This window comes from Kogia breviceps, chromosome 14, assembly GCF_026419965.1.
Source record: "Kogia breviceps isolate mKogBre1 chromosome 14, mKogBre1 haplotype 1, whole genome shotgun sequence".
NCBI lineage: Eukaryota > Metazoa > Chordata > Mammalia > Artiodactyla > Physeteridae > Kogia > Kogia breviceps.
Window position 1 is genome coordinate 71,476,060 of NC_081323.1, and position 25,537 is coordinate 71,501,596.

At 40.2% G+C, this 25,537-nt stretch overlaps 1 protein-coding gene and 1 long non-coding RNA gene across 7 annotated transcripts in view; both read left to right on the forward strand.

Annotated features, from left to right (window-relative positions):
* The first annotated feature begins 514 nt into the window (after positions 1–514).
* Positions 515–12,321, forward strand: LOC136792607 (uncharacterized). Its single transcript, XR_010836625.1, has 6 exons — positions 515–588; positions 811–850; positions 1,286–1,320; positions 5,002–5,248; positions 5,728–5,928; positions 12,226–12,321. It is a non-coding gene; the product is annotated as an uncharacterized lncRNA (long non-coding RNA).
* A 1,456-nt stretch (positions 12,322–13,777) lies between these two features.
* The window catches only part of RBBP6 (RB binding protein 6, ubiquitin ligase), a 32,889-nt gene continuing 21,129 nt past the window's right edge, over positions 13,778–25,537 (forward strand). For 2 of the 6 annotated variants that reach the window (XM_067013778.1, XM_067013780.1), the window contains exons 1-3: positions 14,792–15,042; positions 19,638–19,737; positions 22,493–22,529. In XM_067013778.1, coding sequence (XP_066869879.1) covers positions 14,877–15,042; positions 19,638–19,737; positions 22,493–22,529 — 303 coding nt within the window. In that variant the 5' untranslated portion in view covers positions 14,792–14,876. Of the gene's footprint in view, positions 14,073–14,791; positions 15,043–19,637; positions 19,738–22,492; positions 22,530–25,537 lie in introns of those variants that run through there. The other 4 variants (XM_067013782.1, XM_067013781.1, XM_059036933.2 and 1 more) reach the window with 4 other exon arrangements.

Consider the following 25,537-nt stretch of genomic DNA (forward strand, 5'->3'; position numbering starts at 1 on the left):
AGTTTTTCTTTTTTTTTTGAAGCAGGCAGATAACTTGGCTGAACTCAAGCTGCAGGCTGCCCCCCGCCCCACCCCGGGTCTTAGCTGAAGTGTATCCATTCACTTTGTTTAACCGCAGCTGGAGTTGCCCTGTATACAAGGGTTCTGCTAGAGATTGGAGCAGGGCTCACATATAGAATGGGGGGTCCCCTCTCCTCTGCATCTCCCTTTCCAGGATTGCCCCCTCAATTTCCAGAGGCCGTGTTCACGCACACTTAGCTCTCTGAATCTTCAAGCCAGTAAACCAGGCATTCTGGCAGAGATGCAGCCACTCCGCCCCCCACCCCCTTTGCCCTGCCTTTGAAAACGGGACATACACCCGGGTCCTGTCCCTTTCTTCTACGCGACGACACCCCTTCAGCAACGGTCTGTTTTTGGTCATTCTCCAGTGCTCTCAGGTAGTTAATTTTTTTACATTTTATCCAGCATTTACAGCTGTTAACTGCACAGGATTGATATGAGGAGGTGCTCGGCCATGACTGGGAGAAGAATTTTGCCTCACTCTTTCTAATAGCCACATTGCACCTTCAGGACAACCCTGCCAGAAAGGTAATATTATTGCCCCCTGCCTGCAGAGCAATGGGTCATACGGGCCCATTAGACCCCAGATCCTTTGAGCGTTTTGGGATCGAGTGTGATTTTTTTTCCAAAGATTTTATTTTATTTTTTAACCATCTTTTAAAATTGAAGTAGAGTTAATTTACAATGTTGCGTTAGTTTCAAGTGCACAGCAAAGTGATTAAGTCATATATGTATTCTTTTCCATTATAGGTCATTACAAGATATTGACTATAGTCCCCTGTGCTATACAGTAGGTCCTTGTTGTTTATTTATTTTCTATATAGGAGCGCGTATCTGTTAATCCCAAATTCCCAGTTTATCCCTCTCCCCCCTTTCCTCTTTGGTAACCACAAGATTGTTTTCTATGTCTGTGAGTCTATTTCTGTTTTGTAAATCAGTTCATTTATATCATTTTTGTTTAGATTCCACATATGTGATATCATATTATATTTGTCTTTCTCTGTCTGACTTACTTTACTTAGTATGATAATCTCTAATCCATGTGCTGGAAATGGCATTATTTCATTTTTTATGGCTAATATTCCATTGTGTATATATACTACATCTTCTTTATCTATTCATCTGTTGACAGACGCTTAGGTTGTGTCTTGGCTATTGTAAATAGTGCTACTATGAACGTTTGGGTGCATGTATCTTTTCTAATTTGAGTTTTTGTCTTTTCCAGATATATGCCCAAGAGTGGGATTGCAGGACCATATGGTAACTCTCTTTTTAGTTTTTGGGGTTTTTTTAAACATCTTTATTGGAGTATAATTGCTTTACAATGGTGTGTTAGTTTCTGCTTTACAACAAAGTGAATCAGTTATACATATACATATGTTCCCGTATCTCTCTCCTCTTGCGTCTCCTTCCCTCCCTATCCCACCCCTCTAGGTGGTCACAAACCACCCAGCTGATCTCCCTGTACCATATGGCTGCTTCCCACTAGCTATCCACCCTACGTTTGGCAGTGTATATATGTCCATGCCACTCTCTCACTTCATCCCAGCTTACCCTTCCCCCTCCTCATATCCTCAAATCCATGCTCTAGTAGGTCTGTGTTTTATTCCTGTCCTACACCTAGGCTCTTCGTGACTTTTTTTTTTTTGCCCATGCTACGTGGCTTGTGGGATCTTAGTTCCCCGACCAGAGATTGAACCTGGGCCCTTGGCAGTGAAAGCACAGAGTCCTAACCATTGGACCACCAGGGAAGTCCTGATACCTCATTGCAGTTTTGATTTGCATTTCTCTAGTAATTAGTGATGTTGAGCATCTTTTCATGTGCTCATTGGCCATCTGTATGTCTTCTTTGGAGAAATGTCTATTTAGGTCTTCTGCCCATTTTTTATTGGGTTGTTTTTTTGACAGTGAGCTGAATCAGCTGTTTGTATATTTTGGAGATTAACCCCTTGTCAGTTGCATGGTTTGCAAATATTTTCTCCCAGTCCATAGGTTTTTTCATTTTGTTTGTGGTTTCCTTTGCTGTGCAAAAGCTTTTTGATTGACAATGTTTTGTTTATTTCTGTTGTACCGCAAAGTGATTCAGTTATACATACATACATATATATATATATACATTCGTTTTGTTTGTTTGTTTGTTTTTGATTTTTTTTGCGGTACGTGGGCCTCTCACTGCTGTGGCCTCTCCCGTTGCAGAGCATAGGTTCTGGACGCGCAGGCTCAGAGGCCATGGCTCACGGGCCTAGCCGCTCTGTGGCATGTGGGATCTTCCCGGACAGGGGCACGAACCCATGTCCCCTGCATCGGCAGGAGGACTCTCAACCACTGCGCCACCAGGGAAGCCCTATACATTCTTTTCTACATTCTTTTCCATTATAGTTTATCACAAGATATTGAATATAGTTCCCTGTGCTATACAGTAGGACCATGTTGTTTATCCATTCTATATATACTAGTTTTCATCTGCTAATCCCAAACTCCCATTCCACCCCTCCCCCACTCCCCCTTCCCGTTGGCAACCACAAGTCTGTTCTCTGTGTCTGTAAGTCTGTTTCTGTTTCATAGATAGGTTCATTTGTGTCATATTTTAGATTCCACATATAAGTGATATCACATGGTATTTGTCTTTCTCTTTGACTTACTTCACTTAGTATGATAGTCTATGTCCATCCATGTTGCTGCAAATGGCATTATTTCATCCTTTTTTATGACTGAGTAGTATTCCATTGTGTATATGTACCACATTTTCTTTATCCATTCATCTGTCGATGGACATTTAGGTTGATTCCATGTCTTGGCTATTGTGAATAGTGCTGCTGTGAACATAGGGGTGCACACATCTTTTTGAATTATAGTTTTGTCTGGATATATGACCAGGAGTGTGATTGCTGGATCCCACTCTATTTTTAATTTTTTGAGGAACCTCCAAACTGTTTTCCACAGGGGCTTTACCAACTTATATTCCCACCAACAGTGTAGGAGTTTTCCCTTTTCTCCATACCCTCTTCAGCATTTGTTATTTGTAGACTTTATAATGATGGCCATTCTGACCAGTGTGAGGTGGTACCTTATTGTAGGTTTGATTTGCATTCTGTAACAATTAGTGATGTTGAGCATCTTTTCATGTGCCTGTTGGCCATCTGTATGTCTTCTTTGGAGAAATGTCTATTTAGGTCTTCTGCCCATTTTTCTATTGAATTGTTTGGTTTTTTGTTATTGGGTTGTATGAGCTGTTTGTATATTTTGGAAATCAAGCCCTGTTGGTCACATCATTTGCAAATATTTCCTTCCAGTCTGTAGGTTGTCTTTTCATTTTGTTTATGGTTTCCTTCGCTGTACAAAAGCTTGTAAGTTTGATTAGGTCACATTTGTTTATTTTTGCTTTTATTTCTATTGCCTTGGGAGACTGACCTACAAAAACATTGGTATGATTCATAGCATACAGCTCTTAGAGTTTTGATATACAGTCTGTAACCACCACCATGATCAATGTAGAGAACAGTATCATCACCCACAAAAGTTACCCCATGCCTCTTTGTAGTCACCTCCTCTTCAAACCTCAGCTTTTGGAAAGCACTGATTTTTTTTTTTGTCCCTATAATTTTGCTTTGTAGGAATGTCATATATATATATATTTCTTGACTCTCTATTCTGTTTTATTGATCTAGATATCTATACTATCTCTAGTACAATGCTGTCTGGACTTTTTTAAAAACATCTTTATTGGAGTATAATTGCTTTACAATGGTGTGTTAATTTTTGCTGTATAACAAAGTGAATCAGCTATACATATACATGGGAATATATGTCTGGACTTTTTAGCTTTTATAGTAGGTCAGAAAATCAGGTAATGTGAATCTTCCAACATTGTTCTTCAATTTCAAAATTGTTTTGGCTATTCTAATTCCTTGACTTCTACAAATAAATTTTAGAATCAGCTTGCCAATTTCTACAAAAGTCCTGCAGGGATTTGGGATTAGAATTGCACTGAATCTGTAGATCAGTTTGGAGTGATCAGCTTTAAAACAAAAGCTTTTAAGTTTACTTAGGTCCCATTTGTTTATTTTTGCTTTTATTTCCATTATTCTAGAAGATGGATGCTAAATGGCCACAATTTACGTCAGAGTGTTCTCCTAGGAGTGTTCTCCTAGCGTATGTTTTCCTCTTGGAGTTTTATTGTATCTGGTATGACATTTAGTCTCTAACCCATTTTGAGTTTGTTTTTGTATATGCTATTAGAGAATGTTCTAATTTCATTCTTTTATGTGCAGCTGTCCAGTTTTCCCAGCACCACTTATTGAAGACACTCTTTTCTCCAGTGTGTATTCTTGCCTCCTTTATTGTAGATTAATTGACCATAGTGCATGGGTTTATTTCTGGGCTTTCTATCCTTTCCATTGATCTATATGTTTGCTTTTGTGCCAGACCATACTGTTTTGATTACTGTAGCTTTGTAGTATAGTCTGAAGACAGGGAACCTGACTCCTCCAGCTCTGTTTTTCTTTCCCAAGATTGTTTTGGCTATTTGGGGTCTTTTGTGTTTCCATACAAATTAAAAATTGTTTTGTTCTAGTTCTGTGAAAAATGTCATTGGTAATTTGATAGGGATTGCAAGTGTGGTTTTTTGTTTTGTTTTGTCTTTTTATTTTGGCATCTATGCACTTAACTACGTGCAACCTAGAATGTGGTGGTTCGTAATCCTGGCTGTGCATCAGAACCACCTGCATATCCCGCCAAGCCCGGCTGAATCAGACGCTTTGGGCTCTGCTTTGGAAAGAAGCTCCATGCCTCAACACAGAGTCAGGGCTCAAATATTGGCATGCCTTTCCCTTCCCGTCTCCCTTTTTCTGCCTCCCTGGGGAAGATTTCTACCACCAGCCTCTTCCTCTACCAAGTCTCAGACCTAGATAATTAGGGTTACCTTTGACCCATTCCTGCCAGATCTATGTCACCAGCCTGCACAACAGGTGGAACAGCCTCCAGGAGCTGCAGGAAGAAACAGCTATCCTTTGGATCATCCTTCTCCATCTGTCAGAAGCCATAACCCTGATTACATGACTGCTGGGAAGGATGCTATGAGCCATGGTGTATATGCCACCCAATCTCTGCCTTCAAATAAACCACACCTGACAGCCCCATGCTATCTGGGCCCCTTCAAGTTCCTGGAACCTCCCAGACGCTTCTGAAGGTAATTATAGTTCAGCTGTGGTACCAGTCATACTCAAATTGCCCTGAATGTTAACATGGGAGGGAGTTCTCATACACCTCTAGGACATTCCTCTCTAAATCAAAATTTGTTCAAGTGGCTTTTATGGTCCTACGTGATTGGGCCCCTGTGTATGCCTCTGGCCTAAGCCCTGTCACTCCCCATCGTTATCCATACCTCAGCCATCCCAGCCTTTTGACTGTGCCTAGATCACACCTCAGGACTCTTGCACATGCCGCTCACCCCAGCTAGAAACTTCTTCCCTTAGAACCTCACACTCAAATGTCACCTCCTCACAGAGGCCCTTCCTGACCATCCAGTGTTAAGTCACCCTCACCCACCGCCCTGTCACTCTCCATCTCCCTAACCCGGTTTAACTTTCTTCATAGCACTTATCACATTCTACTGTTAGCCTCTCTCTGCTTGTCTGGTTGCTTATTGTAGCCCCCCCCCGCCATTAGATCGGAAGCTCCAGGATAGCAAAAGACTTGCACATCGTGTTCACTGCTGTATCCTGCACGCCTTGAGCAATGCCAGGAACAAGCTGTCACTCAATAAGCATCCGTGAGAGAATGATGCCTTTGCCATCAGCAGCAAACTGAAGACAGGTAGACACCAGAAGCGGGCACAGGGGACAGAAACAGCGAGGAACCCCACACGGGGTAAGTCAGCTTACCCACTGGGTTTGAATCCTGGCTGCATCACTACTAGCTGTGACCTTGGTCTCACCTCTGGGGGATGTAAACTTGGGCTTCCTTCTCTGATCCTCAGTTTTCCTCCTGCATAAAACCGGGAAAAGAATCAGGCCTACCTCACAGTGTCATAGTAAAGGTAAAGGAGATACTACACTTTCAGCATGCAACACAGAGCCAGGCCCATTGGATCAACAATCCTGGATGCAGAGTGGGGTAGGGGCATGCACAAAGCCTGAGACATGGCCTGTGTACCTAAAGGCACCCCTGTTTTCACTTCCTTAAAAGGTAGATTCAAGGCCACTGCCCTGTGTTAATCTACCAAGCTTGTTACTGCTGGAGAAGCCAGACAGAACCACTTATCAAGGGTCCTTTTGGGGTTCCACAAATAATTATCTGGGGCACCTGCCAGGTGCCTGAGGGAAGACAGATGAAGCAGATGAGGTCTGTGACCTCTAAGAACTTAATCCAGGAGCAGAGACAAGATAAAACACAGGATCAAAGATAACAGAGGGTAACTGTGAGACGGAAGAAGGCCGGGGACAGTCTGTTGGCAGTGGATCAGCTTTGCTCCTGGTACATGAAGATAGGATGCCCCTCCCCGTGGGCCCCTCCATAGGACGCCTCTGCTGTCAAATAGAGTCGTGCTTAGGAAACTGTCCTCCCCAGCCAGGCACACCCTGTTTTAAATCATGGATCCTGTGTGACCTCAAGCACATGACTTCACCTCTCTGAACCTCATCACCTCGTTTATAAAATGAGGATAATATTAGGACCTATTTGCAGGGTTCTTGGGAGAATTTAAGGAGCTTTGCATTAAAAATACTTGGCACGGGGCGTGGTGAATAGGAAACAGGTGGCAAATGCCAGCCAGAGTTGTGGTGCTGTTGTTATGTTTATCCAAATGGGAAGCGCGTCAAAGAAACATCTCTAGCATCTGCCACTTGAATTTATTTACATGGTGCTTGTGTGCCAGACAAATATATGAGGAAGGTACTATTTTTTTCATCTTTTTTTTTAACGCATAACATAAAATGTATCATCTTAACCATTTTTAAGCGTACAGCTTAGTAGTGTTAAGCGTATTTGTTGTGCAACAGATCTCTAGAACTTTTTCATCTAGCAAAACTGAAACACTTCCCATTTCCCCTTCCGCCAACCCCTACTTTCTGTTTCTAGGAAAACACTATTTCAACTCTGTTTCACAAATCAAGAAAACCAAGACCAGCTACATACTTTGTGGGACTCAGGGCCAAATGAAAATGAAACTTAAGAGGAATATCTAGACCTCAATATCAGAGCATTAAACCAAGAACAGGACCCTTCTGAGTGCAGTCACACAGGGCCCATGAAAGAGGTCCCAGAGGAAAACAAGGTCCAGAGAAGTTAAGGTACTTTCCCAAGGTCACACAGCAAGTTTGGAAGCCTGTAAAATTACATGATTTCCCTTACTTATTGTAAACACCCTGCAGGCAGGGGCTTTGATATGTTCACTGCGGATTGCCCAGCAGCCAGCACAATGCCTGCCATACATTGGCACTCGTTACAAAGTTCATATCTGGGGGAATGAATGAATAGGTCACATTCATCCTACAGAGAAGAGGCTTCTCCAAGTTTCTGAGCTCTACCTCAGCTCTGACGCAATAACATTCCCATTCCTACTCGTCTTTTTTTTTTCTTAACATCTTTACTGGAGTATAATTTCTTTACAATGGTGTGTTAGTTTCTGCTGTACAACAAAATGAATCAGCTATATGCATACATATATCCCCGTATCCCCTCCATCTTGCGTCACCCTCCCATCCTCCCTATCTCACCTCTCTAGGTGGTCACAAAGCACGGAACTATTCATCTTTTGCGTTTACCTAGAGCCCTCGCGTTCCTAGGAGAAGCAAGCGTGGCGTGTGTCTGTCTCTAAATAATGTCCCCTGGCACTTTTATGAGGCCACACCTCTTCAGAACATTCCTGGTTTTGAGTCCCACTTTTATGAGGTGAAGTCAGAAGACACAGGACAATATGAGGTCCCTGGTGGCACGTTCTGGCTCCATGTCCCTAGGTCACCCAGAGTCTGAGGGTCAAGTCACCTCTCTGATCTGAACATAAGAAAACTAGAAAGAATTATACAAGTATAAGCAAAACATGAGGCTTTTTTGTTTTGTTTTGTTTTTTACAGTTATGGCATTAAGTGCTACAAGAGTTTAGGAAGCTAGCCTAATTTTGGTTTCTTTGAAAGGGACTTCATTTTTCTGTCTGTTTGTGAGATTCTTTGCTGGTAGTGGGAAAAAGGGAGGGCTGGAACTTCAGGAGCACATCAGTGGATTAATCATCACCCTGATCTCATGACCTCTTTTCATCATTGCTCTGTGCATGGCTCCCTTGTAGTTTAATTGTTCTTTCTTTCTTTCTTTTCATTAAAATAATGAATACCTGTGAACCTACCCAAGACCAAGATCATTACCAACAACTCTGGGTTCCTCTTCTGTATCTCATCCTTCCTTCTCAGCAGTAATGAGTCTCCTGAATTTTGTGTTTTCCAGTTGTCTTTTTGCAGATGTGTTATATCCATATGACTAACTAAATAACGCATTGTTTAGTTTTACTAGTTTTTGAAATTCACAGAAAGGGTATTATATAATACGCCATCTTCTGAGACTTGCTTTTTTGATTCAAGAACAGCTAAAAAGATTCCCATCACAATATTGTTACATGTAGCTGTATTTTACTTATTTTCACTGCTGTACTATATTCTAGTGTCTGGATGGATTTTAATGAATCTATTCTCATGGCATGGGCATTTGGGTTGTTTCAGCTTTTTGTTATTAAAAAGAGAGCCTCCATGAAATTCTTGTGCAAGTACACGAGTTAAATTTTACCTTGGGTATATAACCAATATAATATGAGAAAGATACTATATATATATATTCTTTTGGGGTGGGAGAATGTTGCGGGGCTTGTGGGATCTTGGTTCCTCAACCAGGGATTGAACCCAAGCCCTCAGCAGTGAAAGCACAGAGTCCTAACCACTGGACTGCCAGGGAATTTCCAAGATACTATATTTCTGGTCTTTTTTTTTTTCCTGTAACACAAAATTTATCATCTTAAACATTTTTTTTTTTTTTTTTGTGGTACGCGGGCCTCTCACTGTTGTGGCCTCTCCCGTTGCAGAGCACAGGCTCCGGACGCACCGGCTCAGCGGCCATGGCTCACGGGCCCAGCCGCTCTGCGGCATGTGGGATCTTCCCGGACCGGGGCACGAACCCGTGTCCCCTGCATCAGCAGGCGGATTCTCAACCACTGCGCCACCAGGGAAGCCCCATCTTAAACATTTTTAACTGTATGCTTTAGTAGTGTTAGATATATTCACTTTTTTGTATAACTAGAATTAGAATTTTTTCGTCCTGCAAAACTGAAAGTCTATACACATTGAACATCTCCTCCTCATTTTTCCCCTCCCCCAACCCCTATTTTCTGTTTCTAGGAAAGTAGCATTTTAACTCTGTTTCACAAATCAAGGAGTGGAATTACTGATTCATGGGGTATAGGAATACTCAATTTTGCAAGAGAATCCCAAACTGTTTCTCCAAATGACTGTTCCAGTGCATACCCCCTAATGATCACAGGGGAGCCCACTGTTCCCCATCTCCCACACATGGTATTATCAATTTTTTTTGCCACACCACATGACTTATGGGGATCTTAGGTCTGGGACCAGGGATTGAACCTTTGCCCTCAGCAGTGAAAGCACCAAGTCCTAACCACTGGACTGCCAGGGAATTCCCAGTCAAACTTCTCAATTTTGCCAGTTGAATGAGTGTTGAGTGAATACATGAATTAACGGTGGAGGGAAAATAGGTTGCTTATATCAGTTTTCAAAAACTCAGTTCATATGAGGACTTAAATAATCAATGACCTTCAGCTTTCCGCAAATTAAATGTGCCTTAAAATGCTGCTAAGAAGGCAAAATGGAAGGAGTCAAACATAAGGTTGCAAAAATATTCTAAAAACTAAAATCATCTATCTATTATAAATAGACGTAAGATAAAAATAGTTTAAAAACAAAGTCCCTTTTTGATCATATTGTAGTTTGCATCAAATCATAATATATATATTTATGCTTTTTTCTTTGTTAACAATTATTTCACAATTTTATTTTTATTTATTTATTTTTTTTAGAAATTTTTTTTTAACAAGTTATTTATTTATTTTTGTATGCATTGGGTCTTCGTGGCTGTGCGCGGGCTTTCTCTAGTTGCAGAGAGCACGGGGGCTACTCTTCGTTGTGGTACGCAGGCTTCTCACTGCGGTGGCTTCTCATTGCAGAGCACGGGCTCTAGGCACGTGGGCTTCAGTAGTTGCAGCATGCGGGCTCAGTAGTTGTGGCTCACGGGCTCTAGATCACAGGCTCAGTAGATGTGGCGCACAGGCTTAATTGCTCTGCGGCGTGTGGGATCTTCCCAGACCAGGGATCGAACCTGTGTCCTACTGCATTGGCAGGAGGATTCTCAACCACTGCGCTACCAGGGAAGCCCCTCAATTTTAGAAGGGATAAAATGATCTTTGCTCTGTGTATCCTATACACAAAAATATTCAAATAGATTACAGAGTTTAATTTAAACTCAGAAGGCTCATACATAAACTAGAAGGACACATAAGCAAATAAATATCTAAAGTGGGTGCTGAATGGCCAGGAACTACTTTTTTAAGTATACAAATAAAGGTAAAAACCATGAAGGAGAGAATTCCCTGGCGGTCTAGTAGTTAGGATTTGGCACTTTCATTGTCGAGAGCGTGGGTTCAGTCCCTGGTTAGGGAACTAAGTTCCTGTAAGCTAAGTGGTTCGGCCAAAAAAAAAAAAAAATGAAGGGAAAAAGACTGATAGATTCTATTAAAAATGCAAAAATTTTTGTAGGCCCTAATATTAAATAAATATAAACGTAATAGAAAGGCAATCAATCAACCATCTGGGGAAGATACATTGGTGGTATGGGGATATATGTATCTACCTTTGATGAATTTGGCCTGAGAGTGTGCAGGCCAGAGTAAGAATCTGGTTATGTCACTGCTACTGGGGCACTTGGGGGACTGGATTATAAATGTAGATAAATACAGTCTCTGTGGGGGCAGGCCTCACTCTAAGTTCTGGAGCCTGGGTAGTAGTCCAAGTCCCCTGCAGTGGACAGGCAGAGCTTCTTCAGTGTCCCAATTAGGAAATTTTAGCAAAAGGAAATAAGGTAGGAGATCTACTAAATGTATGTGTTTGATGGAGGTGTGAGGGTACAGTGGGTTTGAGAATGACAAAGGTATAAAATCCTAGATGTGAGAGCCCCAAAATTGCTACAGAGGAGGAGCTTGGAAAGGGATGCTTCATTCACCATAGGTATAGCACAAAAGGCTCTTCAAGGGCTTACAAAAATATTGGGGAGGTGGGTACAGCAGTGGCAGGGAATGTAGTTCCATATAACCAAAAGAAATTTACAAAATTGATATTAGTAAAGGAATTTAATGAAATGGACCAAATATAACATTTTGTCAATTAGTCAAGCAGCTCAGTTAAATCTCATCAGGGACTTCCCTGGTGGTGCAGTGGATAAGAATCCGCCTGCCAATGTGGGTTCGATCCCTGGTCAGGGAAGATCCCACATGCCTCGGAGCAACTAAGCCAGTGCGACACAACTACTGAACCTGCGCTCTAGAGCCCGCGAGCCACAACTACTGAAACGGACACGCCTACAGCCTGTGCTCCACAACAAGAGAAGCCCCGCAATGAGAAGCCCACCCACCGCAATGAAGAGTAGCCCCCGCTCGCCGCAACTAGAGAAAGCCCGTGCACAGCAACAAAGACCCAACGCAGCCAAAAATAAATAAATAAATAAATAAAAATTTTAAAATCTCATCAAAAGTATATTTAATGTGGGTTGTGGGTACATTTTGACCTGTTTGATGTGATAAGGCCTGAGCTCTCCATAAATGAGTGCCGAGGGAGAACAAAGCTTTGTAAAGGGCTCTTGGCTGAGGAGAACTTTGGACGAAGTCATACCACTGACTGTATTCTTTCAAAGTACACTTACTCCTCTTCTGGCAGGGGTCTGATCTACTCTACCCTAAGGGTGTGGCCTCCTTTGAATCCCAGCAGGTTGATTAATTAAATTGGGTGTGGAGGAATTAACCAAAGACCACTTTTGAGGCAGGGATACCAAGACGATTTGCCATTCTCTTGTCCAGTTTTTCTTTCATTACATGTGATTTTCCCCCTTTCATTCACACAGAGATTTTTTTCAAGAAAAGCAGCTGTTCTACAGTGGACCCAAGAGCAAGAAAATTTTAGTGAGTGACCAAAGATAAAGGAGAGAGAAAATGTGTTACATGTGTAAAGCACTGATGATAATGTGGTTGAATTAAATTGTACTTGTGTCTCTGGGACTGCCCTTGATTTGCCAAAATCTTATCGCTATGGTATTTCTATAGGTCACATAAAAATGTATTTAGTTATTCAACAGATATTTCTTGAGTGCCTACTATGTCCAAGGAGTGTTCTAAGAGCTGGGGATACAGTATAAGCAAAAGAGACAAAAATCCCTTTTCTCAGCTGAAGGGGAGACAGAGGATTTAAAAGTGAACATACACCCTGTAAGTAATGATGAGTGAGTGCTTGGAAGAAAATTAAGAGTAAAGGAATGGAGAATGATGGCGGTGCTATTTAGATAAGGTGGCCTCAGGAGACTTTTACAATAAGATAATTGATTTAAACCGAGTTCAGTAAGAATTTGGAGTTTGTATTTAGGAAGTCCCTGGCAAACTTTGCCACGTCTTGGCTTTGTGACCTTGCTCCCAGTGACTAACTTCTCTGAGCCCAGCCTGTAAAATTCAGAGAGGATGCGGAAAATGCATTTGTAAATAATAGTGATTACTGCAGTTTATGAACACAAGTTTATTACATTATGAATTTTATGGATGTAATAATAACTTCCCCATGCACCAAGGAAAAAATATTCCAATCTACTGAGGGGGTTCTTGGTACAGTTTCCGACATGTATAATTAGCGATGGAATTTCGGACCCCGCCACTGAGCAGACATTCCCCTGATTCTGCGAATTCAGAAAGTGCATGATCGCTTGCTAGCTTCAGTTCCCTCATCTATAAATTGGAGATAACGGTAGCGCTGACCACCTCCGGTTTTTTGTTGATGTTGTTAAACTAACATTTATTGAGCCACATTGAACCATGTGCCAGGGACGGTCCTAAACAATGTAAATGTATTCATTAATTTAATCTCTAACAACCCAGTAAACCAAATACGATTTTTTTAACGACATTTTATAATATAACCGAGGAAACTAAGGCACAGAGGAGTAAAATCTAGAGTCCCCACAGCTAGGATTCCAACCCAGACAACTAGGCTCCCGAGCGTGGAAATACTGTAAAGCGCTTACTCCCAAGCTCAGCCCAATAGTAAGAGCTCAATATATCTTAACAGTAGTGGTTGTTATCAATTCGAGCCCGGGGCTGCTCCAGAATTTCTCCTTAGGAAGAGCTTTAGGTAACCAGTTTGTTGTAAGAGGATGCTAGGGGGTGCTTGCATAGCAACCATAGTTTCCTCATTTCAACCATAATGCTTATTTAAATTGGGGAGAGGAATCGATGGTTTCACCCCCCCCCCCGCCACTTTGAGGCAGATGGTTTCTTCCGTTCTCCTGGATGGTTTCGGTTCCGCGCTCGGGAGTCACAAAGAGCGGGGTCACGTGGGCGGGTCCGGTGCGCTTTGTGACGCAGAAGGCCCCGCCCTTCGTCCCGCCTATGAGAGCACGTCAAGCCCGCCCCGCGCGCGCCGCCCGTGCAATCCCTGCTTAAGAGACCCCGGAGTGGGGCGCTCGCCCGAAGCCAGGCCGCGTCCGCCATAGTGCCTGGTTTGGAGGTGTCGCCGGCTCCTGGTGAGGGCCCGAGAGCGGCAGGGGGGCGAAACAAAAAGGGAGCCGGCGGAGCCCTCGCCGTTGCCCTGCGGTTTCCGGGCCTAATCTTGCGTTACTGGGCCGAAAGGCGACGGGAGCCAAAGGCGAGAGAAGCACGGAGCACTCGGCGAGAGGAAGCGTCAGGGAGCCTCGGCGGCGTCGCCAGGGTCAGCCGAAGCCCCCCGGCCGCTGGCTGGGGCCCGGGGTGGTGAGGAGGCGCTGCGAGGCCTAGCCGAGGCCTAGTACCGGCTTTGTGTTTGAGGCGGCGTTGGCGGCGGCGGCGGCGGGGGGGAGGCGGAGCTGGGGGCGGCCTGCGGGAAGGCCTCTCCTCCGCCGACCGCGCGTTTTGGCCTAGGCCGCGGGGCCGCCCGTGGCCTCCGGGGAGCAGAAAGGGGTCTGTGTGTGGTGGGGGCCTGGGCCTGGGGCAGCCGACGCCGGTCGTCCGGAAGCCAGGAGGAGGCGAGAGGCCGCTCGTGGACTCCGGGCCTAGGCCCTCTCCCCTCAACCTTCTCCCGGGGCCTGGGTCACCCCCGTCCACGGAGAGAGAGACCAACTGGGAGGTGCGGCCGCGCTATGGACCCCTGACCCCGCGGGGTCGCTCGGACTTTAACGTGTGGACTGACCGCTACTGACTGCACCGCCTGCCCCCGTCTCCTGCCGGCCCTTAGCATGAGCGAGGGGGACCCAGCGGGGTGACATTGTGCCCGTTGGCGGATTCTCGCTTGCCCCCTGCCCCGTCCGCCTCCTCCCACATGAAGCGATTCTGAATATCTGGGGGTGGGGGGTGTTCTGGATTATTGTTTTTACGAACCCCCGCTTGTGGTTGGGGGGTTATTTAATCTGAGGCCTTAGGGTCCTTCGGTGTCTCTGAGTGTTCTGTGTGTGTACATATTTTGCTCTTAAGTTTATAAATATACATATATTGAGCGTGTCCACGTCTCCTCGCTGAACCTTAGGAATCCTTTGGCACCATGTCCTGTGTGCATTATAAATTTTCCTCTAAACTCAACTATGATACCGTCACCTTTGATGGGCTCCACATCTCCCTCTGCGACTTAAAGAAGCAGATTATGGGGAGAGAGAAGCTGAAAGCTGCCGACTGCGACCTGCAGATCACGAACGCGCAGACGAAAGAAGGTAAGAGCCACAGGGGCTCCAGATCCTCGCTGGTGGAAGAGAGATGCTGGTGGCGAGGTGCCTGGCAGGAGACTAACCGCCATGATGTCTCCTGTGGGACTGTTCGTTCAAACACTTTGGGGACGACTTTCATTGATAGCCAAGGGTTGCAGCAGTCAGCCCTGGAGTTTGACTTATTTGATTTCTGCGTACTTGGATCATCTGGAACAGGCTGATCCCCGATCGTGCAAGTCTGATGATTCCTCCCAAATGATTTTTTGAAACGAGGATTTCCGTGGCACAGGATGGGGGTGTCGTCCAGGTTCTCTGAGTGCTTGCCCTGGGGCGTTTTCTAACCTGTTTTTCATCAGAAGGAGGGGAGGAGCGCATAAGCCAGGCTGCTTATTTGTTAAAGCAGCACTAGAGATACTTTTCTAACTTTCTAACCTAACCATGTTTGGGGGTTTAATGGCAAATTCTATATTCTCTTCTCCCTCCCCTGATTTATTTAATTAGTTTTAATTTTTGGAGTTGCCTGCGTTGTGGTGAAAGATCCTCACTTTAATGTTTTACAGGATTTAATCCAGCCAGTCTTTAATGTTGGAATTGCTTTTGGCACTTGGTATATTCCGGTGTGACCACTTTTGTCTTGTGTGTAAATTCCAGAATTAGTAATGCAGTAATTAGGTAGTTGAACTCTTAGTTCATCACATTACTCTTAAACTTTAGCAATATCGTAAAGATCAAAAGTACAGGTTTTTCTTTTTTAATAGTAATTGGTAGACTTTACATGATTATGTTGATACTAGGATACTGAAAAACAGTCGGCTGCTACCGTATGAGTAGATTATTTATAGAAGCCACTCATTGGAATCTTTAAGTTCTTTCTCCTTTTTAAAAGCATTTTATAATATTTTAATATTGAGAATGTAGCATAGGTATGAGAATGAGACAAAATGGCCTTTTCAGATTCTGGCTTTGAACTTGTTTTGGTTTCTTTTTCGCACTACTGTAATGCTGATGTGTAGTTTTTTAGTAGGTCAATCTTTTGAATTTTACTGATGGGATGAGAAGAAGTAAAGTGAAGTGCTCGTTAGGGTATTTCATTGATCACTAAATTTGGCTTAAGGTGGAACATGGGTTCTTTTAGTTGAAATTTGGGGGGGGGGGCCCACGTCTAGCATATAGTTTGGTAGTTAGAGTAACTCTTGTCATGTACAAGAGCTGTTTTCCATTTATTAGTACATCCAGACATAACTATAATTGTGTTAAGAAGCAGTACTGGCATATCACAACTCAAAAATACTCAATAGGAAGAACTTTATATACTCATTTGATAATACATGAAAGAATAGTCTCCACTCCCCCCCCTTTTTTTTCAGGGTATCAGACCTAAGGGACACTTCATGTGAGGCTTTGGTAATTGTAATTATGTGGGAAAATTATTGGGGATCATGAACAGTTGAGAAACAGCTTTTAAAAATATTATTCAAGAAAATACCTTAAGATATTCTTTAAGGCCACAAAAGCATCTCTTAAGCATTATAGTCAAGCTTAACAGAACAGATGGATTTATACGAATTTTAGGCCATCTTGATATGTTAGTGATACCTAAAGAATGAGAGGAAAGAAAATATAAATGAAGTTAGAGAATATTAAGGCAATTTTAATCACATACTACGCAATTTCATATTTTACTGGAGTATAACAGGATTTAATCATTTAAGGCTAGACTTTGTCCATCTTTTCCACCTAATAATTGATAACAACTAGGTTAAACTGGAGTAAATTATTGTTGATGGAATTCTTGTCTATGAATTTAAGAGTTTTGTCATGTGTTGTTTTTTTTTTTTTTCCTAAGCCAGGAAATTATATGATACGTTATTTTTACAGACGCTGAAAGCAGGGAAGTGCTTTGCCCAGCAGCATATTTTTTATGTATTTGTGAACTGTCATTATTGGAGAAAGCTTTGCTATTAGATTGGTTAAGAGAAGAGAAAATTTGCATCTTATGCAGTCCTCAAATTAGGAGAGAAAAAGATACCTAGGCACTTAATGAGTTTTATGAGAAATAGCATCCAGTGTCACAAGGCAGCTGAGTAAGAATGCCACTTGGTTTTAGCACCATCAGTGAATTAAAGAGGATGGAATAAATATTTATAGCTTCATAGTTAGGAGATTGCCTAGGAAAGAATGCTGAACTGCATCACTTTCGTTTGTTTGAATTAACGTTTCTATCATGTTTCTGTAAAACATTCCTTACAGTTTTGGAAATCTGTCCATGTTTAGGACTCTTACATCTTAATTAGACTAAAATGCTTGGATCAGAATTTCATGTTTTAGATTTAAGAATTCTTCTTTATTTCTAGACTGTATTTCAAAATGAATCTCAAATTATCTTTTTTAACCTTTTTTCTGAATAAACTTGTTTTCCTAATTTTCTGCTTATTTGCAGTCCCCCTCCAAAAAAAAACCCACACACACACACACACACACACACACACACAACAAAACAACCTTTATTCTGAACTTAGTATGAAAGATTTGGAAGCTGAGGATGAAGTATTTTCAAGACTGTTTCTCCATTTCTTAAATTCATCGTTTTTCCTTTCATCCATAGTCTTCATGTTTTTGGATCCGAAATGACAGTGTTGCATGGAAAGGGTCTTTTGAAGCTAACAGGCTACTTATTAAGGAGGTATTTAAAGAGTAAGAAATCATCAATGTAATTCAGGTACTTTAAAAGGTCACCTAGAAAGTATGTGGCATCAGGGCACCAGACTTTAAGCTTGACAGAGCACTGTGTTGATCAAATGAATAAGTTGGCTCATGAACATATTTGCTATTTGTCCCCACAGTGAACTCTTTTGAGGGTTGTTACATAGGCAGAAGCTTAACTGTCCTGTGTTTGACACCAAGTTTTGGTTCCAGAATTTTTAAAAGATACCCCATCTCCCCTGCTCCCAGTTTTTCTTACTCAGAGCTTGGAATTTGGGACTATCCTGAACTATTCAAAAGATAATGATGGTAGTCTTACATTGGTATGCGAAATCTAGGAAATTGCATCACTCTAATTGGATACTTGTGAAGATACAGCTTACTACCTGAAATATACTGAAAAGAGCCCTTTCCTGAACAATTTAGTTTATAACAGGAAATAGTAATAGTGTGATTAAAAATAATAGAGCTGATACAGATATAAAAGCTTAAAATGCTTACATATGTGATAAAATAATTACAACAATGGTAGTCAGCCCCTAGGTGCTGAGTAATGTTAGTGAATCAGGTAAACTCAGTAATCTTAAAAGAGTGAACCCTGATACCTGATTGTGTGATTAAGGGAGATGGGTACATTTTTACATCTGTCTCTCTGTAGTGGATTATTTTTCCTTTTGGTAATTTTACAAATTCCTTTCATAGCAAATCTTTTTTTTTTTTTTTTTTTTAACCATAGTTGAATTCATTGGTCCAGCTTCTTTTTAAATTTCATTCTTAAATTCATTCTTAAAAAAGTATTGCAAGCAATAGTCCAAAGAGTAGAAAAATTCTTCCTCCCTGTTTGTCTTCTGAGAAAGTGACATCCTTGTTCATCCAGTTGCTTAAGCCAGGAACCCAGGAATTCATTCCTGATTCCTCTTTCACCTTCATCTCTGCCCCGCATCCATCCGAAAGCCTTTGTTCTACCTCAAAACACTCTGACTCTTGATTTCTGTCACATTCCAGAACAGATCATTATTCTCTCTTACCTAAACTACGCAGCAATCTCCTTATTAGTCACCCTGTTTCTCTTCTTGTTCCCATGCAGGTTCATTCTCCACTTAGATACCAGAGCTATCTTTGTTTTTAATATTGTTTTTAAAATTGTCATGCCATTTTTATTTAAAATCCTTCAGTGACTTCCTGTTGTACTTAGAAACAAAATATGAATCAGTATATATAATGTGTACCTTTCTACCTGTATTTCAAGTCATTCTTTCATTTTCATCAGCTCTTCTGGCCTTTTTGTATCATTTTTTCACATGCTTTTCCCTCTATCTGAAACATTCTTTGTCTGGTGTTTTTGCACGTCTTGCTGGCTTCTTAGTCTCACATGTCAATTCCTCAGAGGGGCCTTCCTTGAATCAACATACTATCCAAAGTTGCATCCACTTTTAATTCTTTATTACAAAGCCCTTTATTCTGTATTTGAAATGTGTCATATTTTAATTATTTACTGTGTCTTCCACAGTAATACTGTGTTTAGGGCCTAGGAGAGAGAGAATGTTTGCATTCTAAACAGCTTTTTCTCATATAGTTCAGATGTTCTGCATTACTAGCTAAATAGAGAATGACTTAGTCTTACTGAGATTTGGGGTTCCACAGAAGTAGAGGTGCCAGAGCCAAGAACCTGCTGACACTATTGGGTGTCCTTTTAAGAGAAACCCCTTATGGCTTTGGATATTTGTTCTGACAGTTTCAGTAATCTAGATGCAAGGAGCATGTAGTTATTAATGCTCCTTTATATTTAAGATCATTTCCCGTAACATTTATGTCTGGTTGAAGTTTTCTATTTCTTGAGGACTATGACTTACCCAAATCCCAAATAGAAATCCAAATCTTTATCTTTTTATTTACAGAATATACTGATGATAATGCTCTAATTCCTAAGAATTCATCTGTAATTGTTAGAAGAATTCCTATTGGAGGTGTTAAATCTACAAGCAAGACATATGTTATGTAAGTATTAAGTCCCATGTTTAAGTTCTCAAAATAAACTTTTTTTGTGAGAAACAACAAGTATATTTTAGAACTGAACTCATTACTTTACCCTAATGAGTATGTCTTCTTAATCCTTAAAATTATGAGGATGAGTTTGTTTTTTCCTGATTTCTTCCCCCAGCTAACTTAACCTCTAGTTGGGAGTAACAGTATTAGAAAGATTTTTTTTTTTTTTTTTTTGCGGTATGCGGGCCTCTCACTGTTGTGGGCTCTCCCGTTGCGGAGCACAGGCTCCGGACGCACAGGCTCAGTGGCCATGGCTCACGGGCCCAGCCGCTCTGCGGCATGTGGGATCTTCCCAGACCGGGGCACGAACCCGTGTCCCCTGCATCGGCAGGCGGACTCTCAACCACTGTGCCACCAGGGAAGCCCTAGAAAGATTTTTTTGCTCTGTATAGGTAATATTTACAAAGACAAGAAAACGATGTTCAAATTAGTGAATAAATATTTCTGAACCCTTCTTTGGTTTTTGTTTTGTTTTGTTTTTTTGTGGTACGCAGGCCTCTCACTGTTGTGGGCCTCTCCCGTTGCGGAGCACAGGCTCCGGACGTGCAGGCTCAGCGGCCATGGCTCACGGGCCCAGCCGCTCTGCGGCATGTGGGATCTTCCCAGACCGGGGCATGAACCTGTGTCCCCTGCATCGGCAGGCGGACTCTCAACCACTGTACCACCAGGGAAGCCCCCTTCTTTGCTTTTTATTTGCCTGTACACTTTTTTCCCCTGCCATTTTTTCACTACAGAAATGTATGTTAAGTGTCTTCGGATATCTGTCCTAAATATTTTGTCAGCATCAAGAGTATTCAGTAATGCTAACATTTGTTCCTAATCAGTACAGGGCTTTTGTTGGGAAGCTATAGCGCTTAGGATTTATTTACGACCACAGACACTGGAATCAGGCTTAGGTTTGACTCCATTTACTACTTCCCACCAGTTGTGTGGGAAGTTACCTAAGTTACCTAAAGTCTGTGACCCAGATTCCTCAAAATAAAATAGGGATATGAGTATTTAACTCCAGGGAGTTGTAGGAATTAAATAGTGCCTGGCACATGGTAAATGCCCTTTATTGGAGTAAGAATGCGGTAATATCTTAGGAGTAGTTTAGAGCTTAAGAAATTCACTAAAAGGGCAGGATTAGAACTTTATATCTAACTTTCTCTGCTTTCTTGAAATTTCAATGGTGATGACAATTATAATATGTGAAAAGGGTAGCAACCTGAGCTGTTTAAAGCATAGAGATTTTTTACTTAAAGGTGAGGTAGCCTTATTTGAAATTCTGGCAAATTCTGCTTTTGGTCAATGAAACATTCTGGAATTTGCCAGTCATAGGAAATGGAATGTGTTCTTGGAATTGAGGGAAAATAGTCATTTCCTGGAGCTTTACCTCATGTGGACAAGTTTTCTGAGTATATTCTCATTAGTTTAGTGTAAAGTTATATTCAGTATGTTAACGTTTGGAGTTTCTTTTGTGTACTATCTTCTGTATAGCAACAACTTTAAAAGCTGAATACTTTTTTTTTCTGTGAATACCAAGTGAACTATGTGTCTTTAACTTTACATAATTTTGAGACATTGTAAGAGAAGAATTAATTCCTAGAATCTAGTGTGAAGTTATTCCTTAATTTACCAAGTGCTTTTTAAAAATAGCAAACGTTCGATTTCAGTAGATTTTTTTGATATTCAGAGACTTTGGGGAGAGAATTGTTCAAAGTATCAATACTAGGGGAAATAGTTGCCCCTCAAAGAATTAAATGTGAATTCACTATGTATATGATTTCCTTTGTAATATACTTGCCTCGTGAAGTACCTTTGAATTTGTTGAGCAAATACTAGTAAATGAAAACTTCATTTTTATCTCAGGACTTCCAAATCATGCACAAATTTAGAAACTCCATTCATACGCTGTCTGCCATTTCTTTGTAGTCAGGATAGCATAAACTTAAAACTAAAACTAAGCCTTTAAAGGCTGTATTTTAGCAACTTGACCCTTGTCCCCTTTTCTATGTGGACTTTTAAAGGAATTTCTCCTTGAGCTTATTTGTGTATGTATTTTAAAAATCAATTTGTTCAGTTCTCCATAACCAACTTATTTAATTTATTCTTTTAACCAAAATACTCTCAGACTGTTGATTTTTTTGGAACTTAGAATTCTTATTTAGTCTTTGGACATTGTCTTGAGACTTTTTAAAAAAATTAAACTGCCAAACTGGCAGTTTGAAATTTAGTTTTTGGAGCACAGCAATTTCTCAGGGATCCAAATTTAAAAATGTTAACAACAGTGGTCTTGCGTTAAGGAAATCCGATGTATGAAAATTCACGTCTGTACCTGTTACGAAACTGAAGAATAATATTATTGTTAATCTATTAAGAAATAACGACAAAGTTTCTTAAATAACAAAATCCTTGTACTACTTTTCAGAAAACATTTATTGTGTAAGTGGCAAGATACACACCTATTCTAGAATTCCCCAGTATGGATTTTTTTTTTTTAAACCAGAAATGCATCTTAAACTGTTCAAAGATAGTAAAGATTAATCAAGGTAGTGTGTTTATTACTTCTGAAATTGGCTGTTTTAAAATCTTTATGCCAGGGAAAAATTGTGTTCCTAAAAATATGTGATTAAAAAAAAAGTGATTAGAGAGATGTTTTTATCATAAAAATTCATTAATAGCTACTCACAGAGAGCTAATGCTGTTTTTCTTTTTGTCGTTTTAGAAGTCGAACTGAACCAGTGATGGGAACTTCAAAAGCAGTATGTAAAAACACAATCTCACACTTTTTCTACACATTGCTTTTACCTTTATAATGTAGCAGTGAAGTAAATCATTTTAGAACTTAATATCCAACTGATCATAGTACATATTGTAAATAAAATGTATTTGATGACAGCTCAGTTGAATTTGGATATATGTGGCATAATTTGCACACTTTATTTTGTAGAAATGGGTAGTTTGTGCCCAAAAAACACTGTTTCATATTAAATATGATAGCATTCTTCCTGTATGACGCTGTGTTGTACAGTTAATGTATGATCTTTTTTTAGATCATGTAGGTTTTACACTAAGGAACATGGTACCATGTTCTACATCTGTCTGTCTATAGTTAGTATTTTGTATGTATGTACAGGCTGTTGTGTGCTTTTTGTTTCTTGCAATAAAAAATGTTTGGAGTGTATATTTTGCCATTTTCACGTTGTATCACTTAGTTTTTTTGGTTTTTTTTCTTTTGGTTTTTGTTTTTTTTTTTGGTTTTTGTTTTTTTTTTCTGCCTGATTGATGGCTTTGAAAAATGCATTAGCAACATCCAAAGCTTATATTTAAGGTTTGATGCTTTCTCCAGTTTCGGACACATCATAGAAAAGAGCTTTACAGAGACCATTGATGCAGCTTTTATTATTTAGTTTTGCTTTATTTGGCAATTTTGAGCTCCTATTCTTTGTTTATATGTGTACTGTAAAGTGAAACCTGGAATTGGGCCCCCTACAAGTATATCAGTGTCTCGTCGATGATTTTGATGATTTTATACAATTGAGTACATCGTTCTCAAGTTTTAACAGAGGTCTTCTACTTCTCTAGTCTGCTCAGTTGTCCAAATTAAAATATTTCCTCTTTCTCATAAGATATTAAAATGCTGCATTAATTGTAAGCCAGCTGAAAGCTGTAGCTTATCAAAGGTAACTCCCCTTAACCAGGGTAACATCTTAATAACCTTAAGTATGACACCATTTTGACTTTGAGCTTTTAATTAAAAGGCAGCAGCATTCCTAAATTGTGGGGTGAAACATCCGTTTCAGAACAGAGATCTGTAGTAATTGAGTTCTGTAAAACTTGATGGTTCTCTAAACATTTGACTGCTCAGGCTTGATTTGTACACAATACAAGATGTCTGAAATCTTCACGTAGAATTTAAGGGTATTGCTTGCTGTTTCAACTTTATCCTTTTAAAATGCTACTGATCTTTTAATTGTGTATCAGGCATTTCACTAACCTTGGATCATTGGATCTTAAACATGATAACATAGAATATCTGAACTTTGGACTTGTTCTCTATAAAGTATATGGCCTTTAGTTCTCATGGAACTAAATATAGTGATTCAAAAATCACAATTCTTAGTGTTTTGGGTTTTTTTTTCCCCCCTCTTTGGGGTATATGGATTTTTGGGGGGGGGTGTTTTTTTTTTAAAGCGTAATGCTGTAAAGACTGTCCACAGTTTCTGTTTTGCTGGTGATTGGTTTAAAACTGATTTTTATGTATCCAAATGCTAGCACAAATCAGATTGACTATACTGGTGACTGTAGTAGTTAATGTAACACATTTTGTATAAAGTACATTTTATATAGTATTTAAACTAATTCAGATGAAGTTTTATTTCTTGAAAACAATTATTTCCTTTTTGTTTATTAGCATGTGTATAAACACAGATCACATGTTCATAAATAAAGTTAACGTTCTTTTAGCCTTGTGTGTTCCCTGGCATGTCTGTATTACACTTACAAGAAGCAGTTTATTTTATGCTTATTTAGGTTTCTCTTTTCTTTCTTCTTTTTTTAAAAAATAACTTTAAAAGCGGCTTTGATTTTTAGGTAGAATAATTTTAAGTGGAGATATTAGGTAACTTAATATCCCCATCATTTATTTGCTTGGGGTACATTTGCTGACATTTAAGATTTGAGAGAATATATTCATAAAGTGTAATTAGTGCCCATCTTAGGAGACTTACGTGTATTGTGCAAATTCACAAAAGCCAATTAAGACAATCACTAAACCAGATTTTAAAATTCTAATTAGTAAAAGTAAATGTATGTACACTTTTGATAATTTAAACCAGCTCTGATCAAGGATGATTGTTTCTATCTATATCCCACAACTTTTGTTTGTAGTCATCCTTCTATGTTGGTACTCCAAAGCTGCGGGTTCTTCCTGCTTCCATTTTGTAAGATCCTTTAATTTCAGGCAAATATAGTTGGCATAAAAGATTTCAGATTCTTGCTTCCAGATGCAAGACCTCAAATTAGATGTGAGAATGTGGGCTAATTTTGATGTCTACGGTGTGCATTAATCAGTGTTTTTGGAGACTACTTTTTTTAAGTAGCATTTTTTTAAAATCTGAAAATTACTGTATTTATTGTTGTTTAGTACGTATAAATTCCTAGTTTCTAAAGCATTTCTTGTCAGCATTTTACACTTATTTCTTAGTACCTTGTTATATGTAGAAAACAATTGGATGCCTTTCTAAATTTGTGGTAAATTTGACTTGTGTATTATAAGGTATTAAAGTGTTATAGGGATTATTTGGTGGAAAAAAGTGATTTAGATGCTGTTGAATATCTGAAACCACTTTTAACCAGATAAATGTACACTACTAATAACAAGTTGGCAGAAATCTAAAAGAAAGGATAGGAAAGCCCAGCATAATAACAAAAAGACAGCTATATCAGCTATATCTTAGGAGTGGGAAGAACCAAAAAATGTTAGTTTTTTAGTTCCAGCAATAAAAAAAGGTGATATAACTGATTGCTTTCTTTCTAAGGAAATGATCAGTATGCATATTCTAGACAGTAGTAGGCTATTTTTAAAGGCTATTAATTTCATTGATTGACAGCAGTTTGTTCAGTCCTTGTTTCTTAAAATTCGGGTAATTCCTGGTTGATATATCAATAAAATGTTACCCTCTTCTAAATAGATTGAATAGGTCAGAATTTGTTCTGGATAAAAATAGTCTATTTATGTGTTCTTTCAATTTTTCTTTTTAAAATTTAC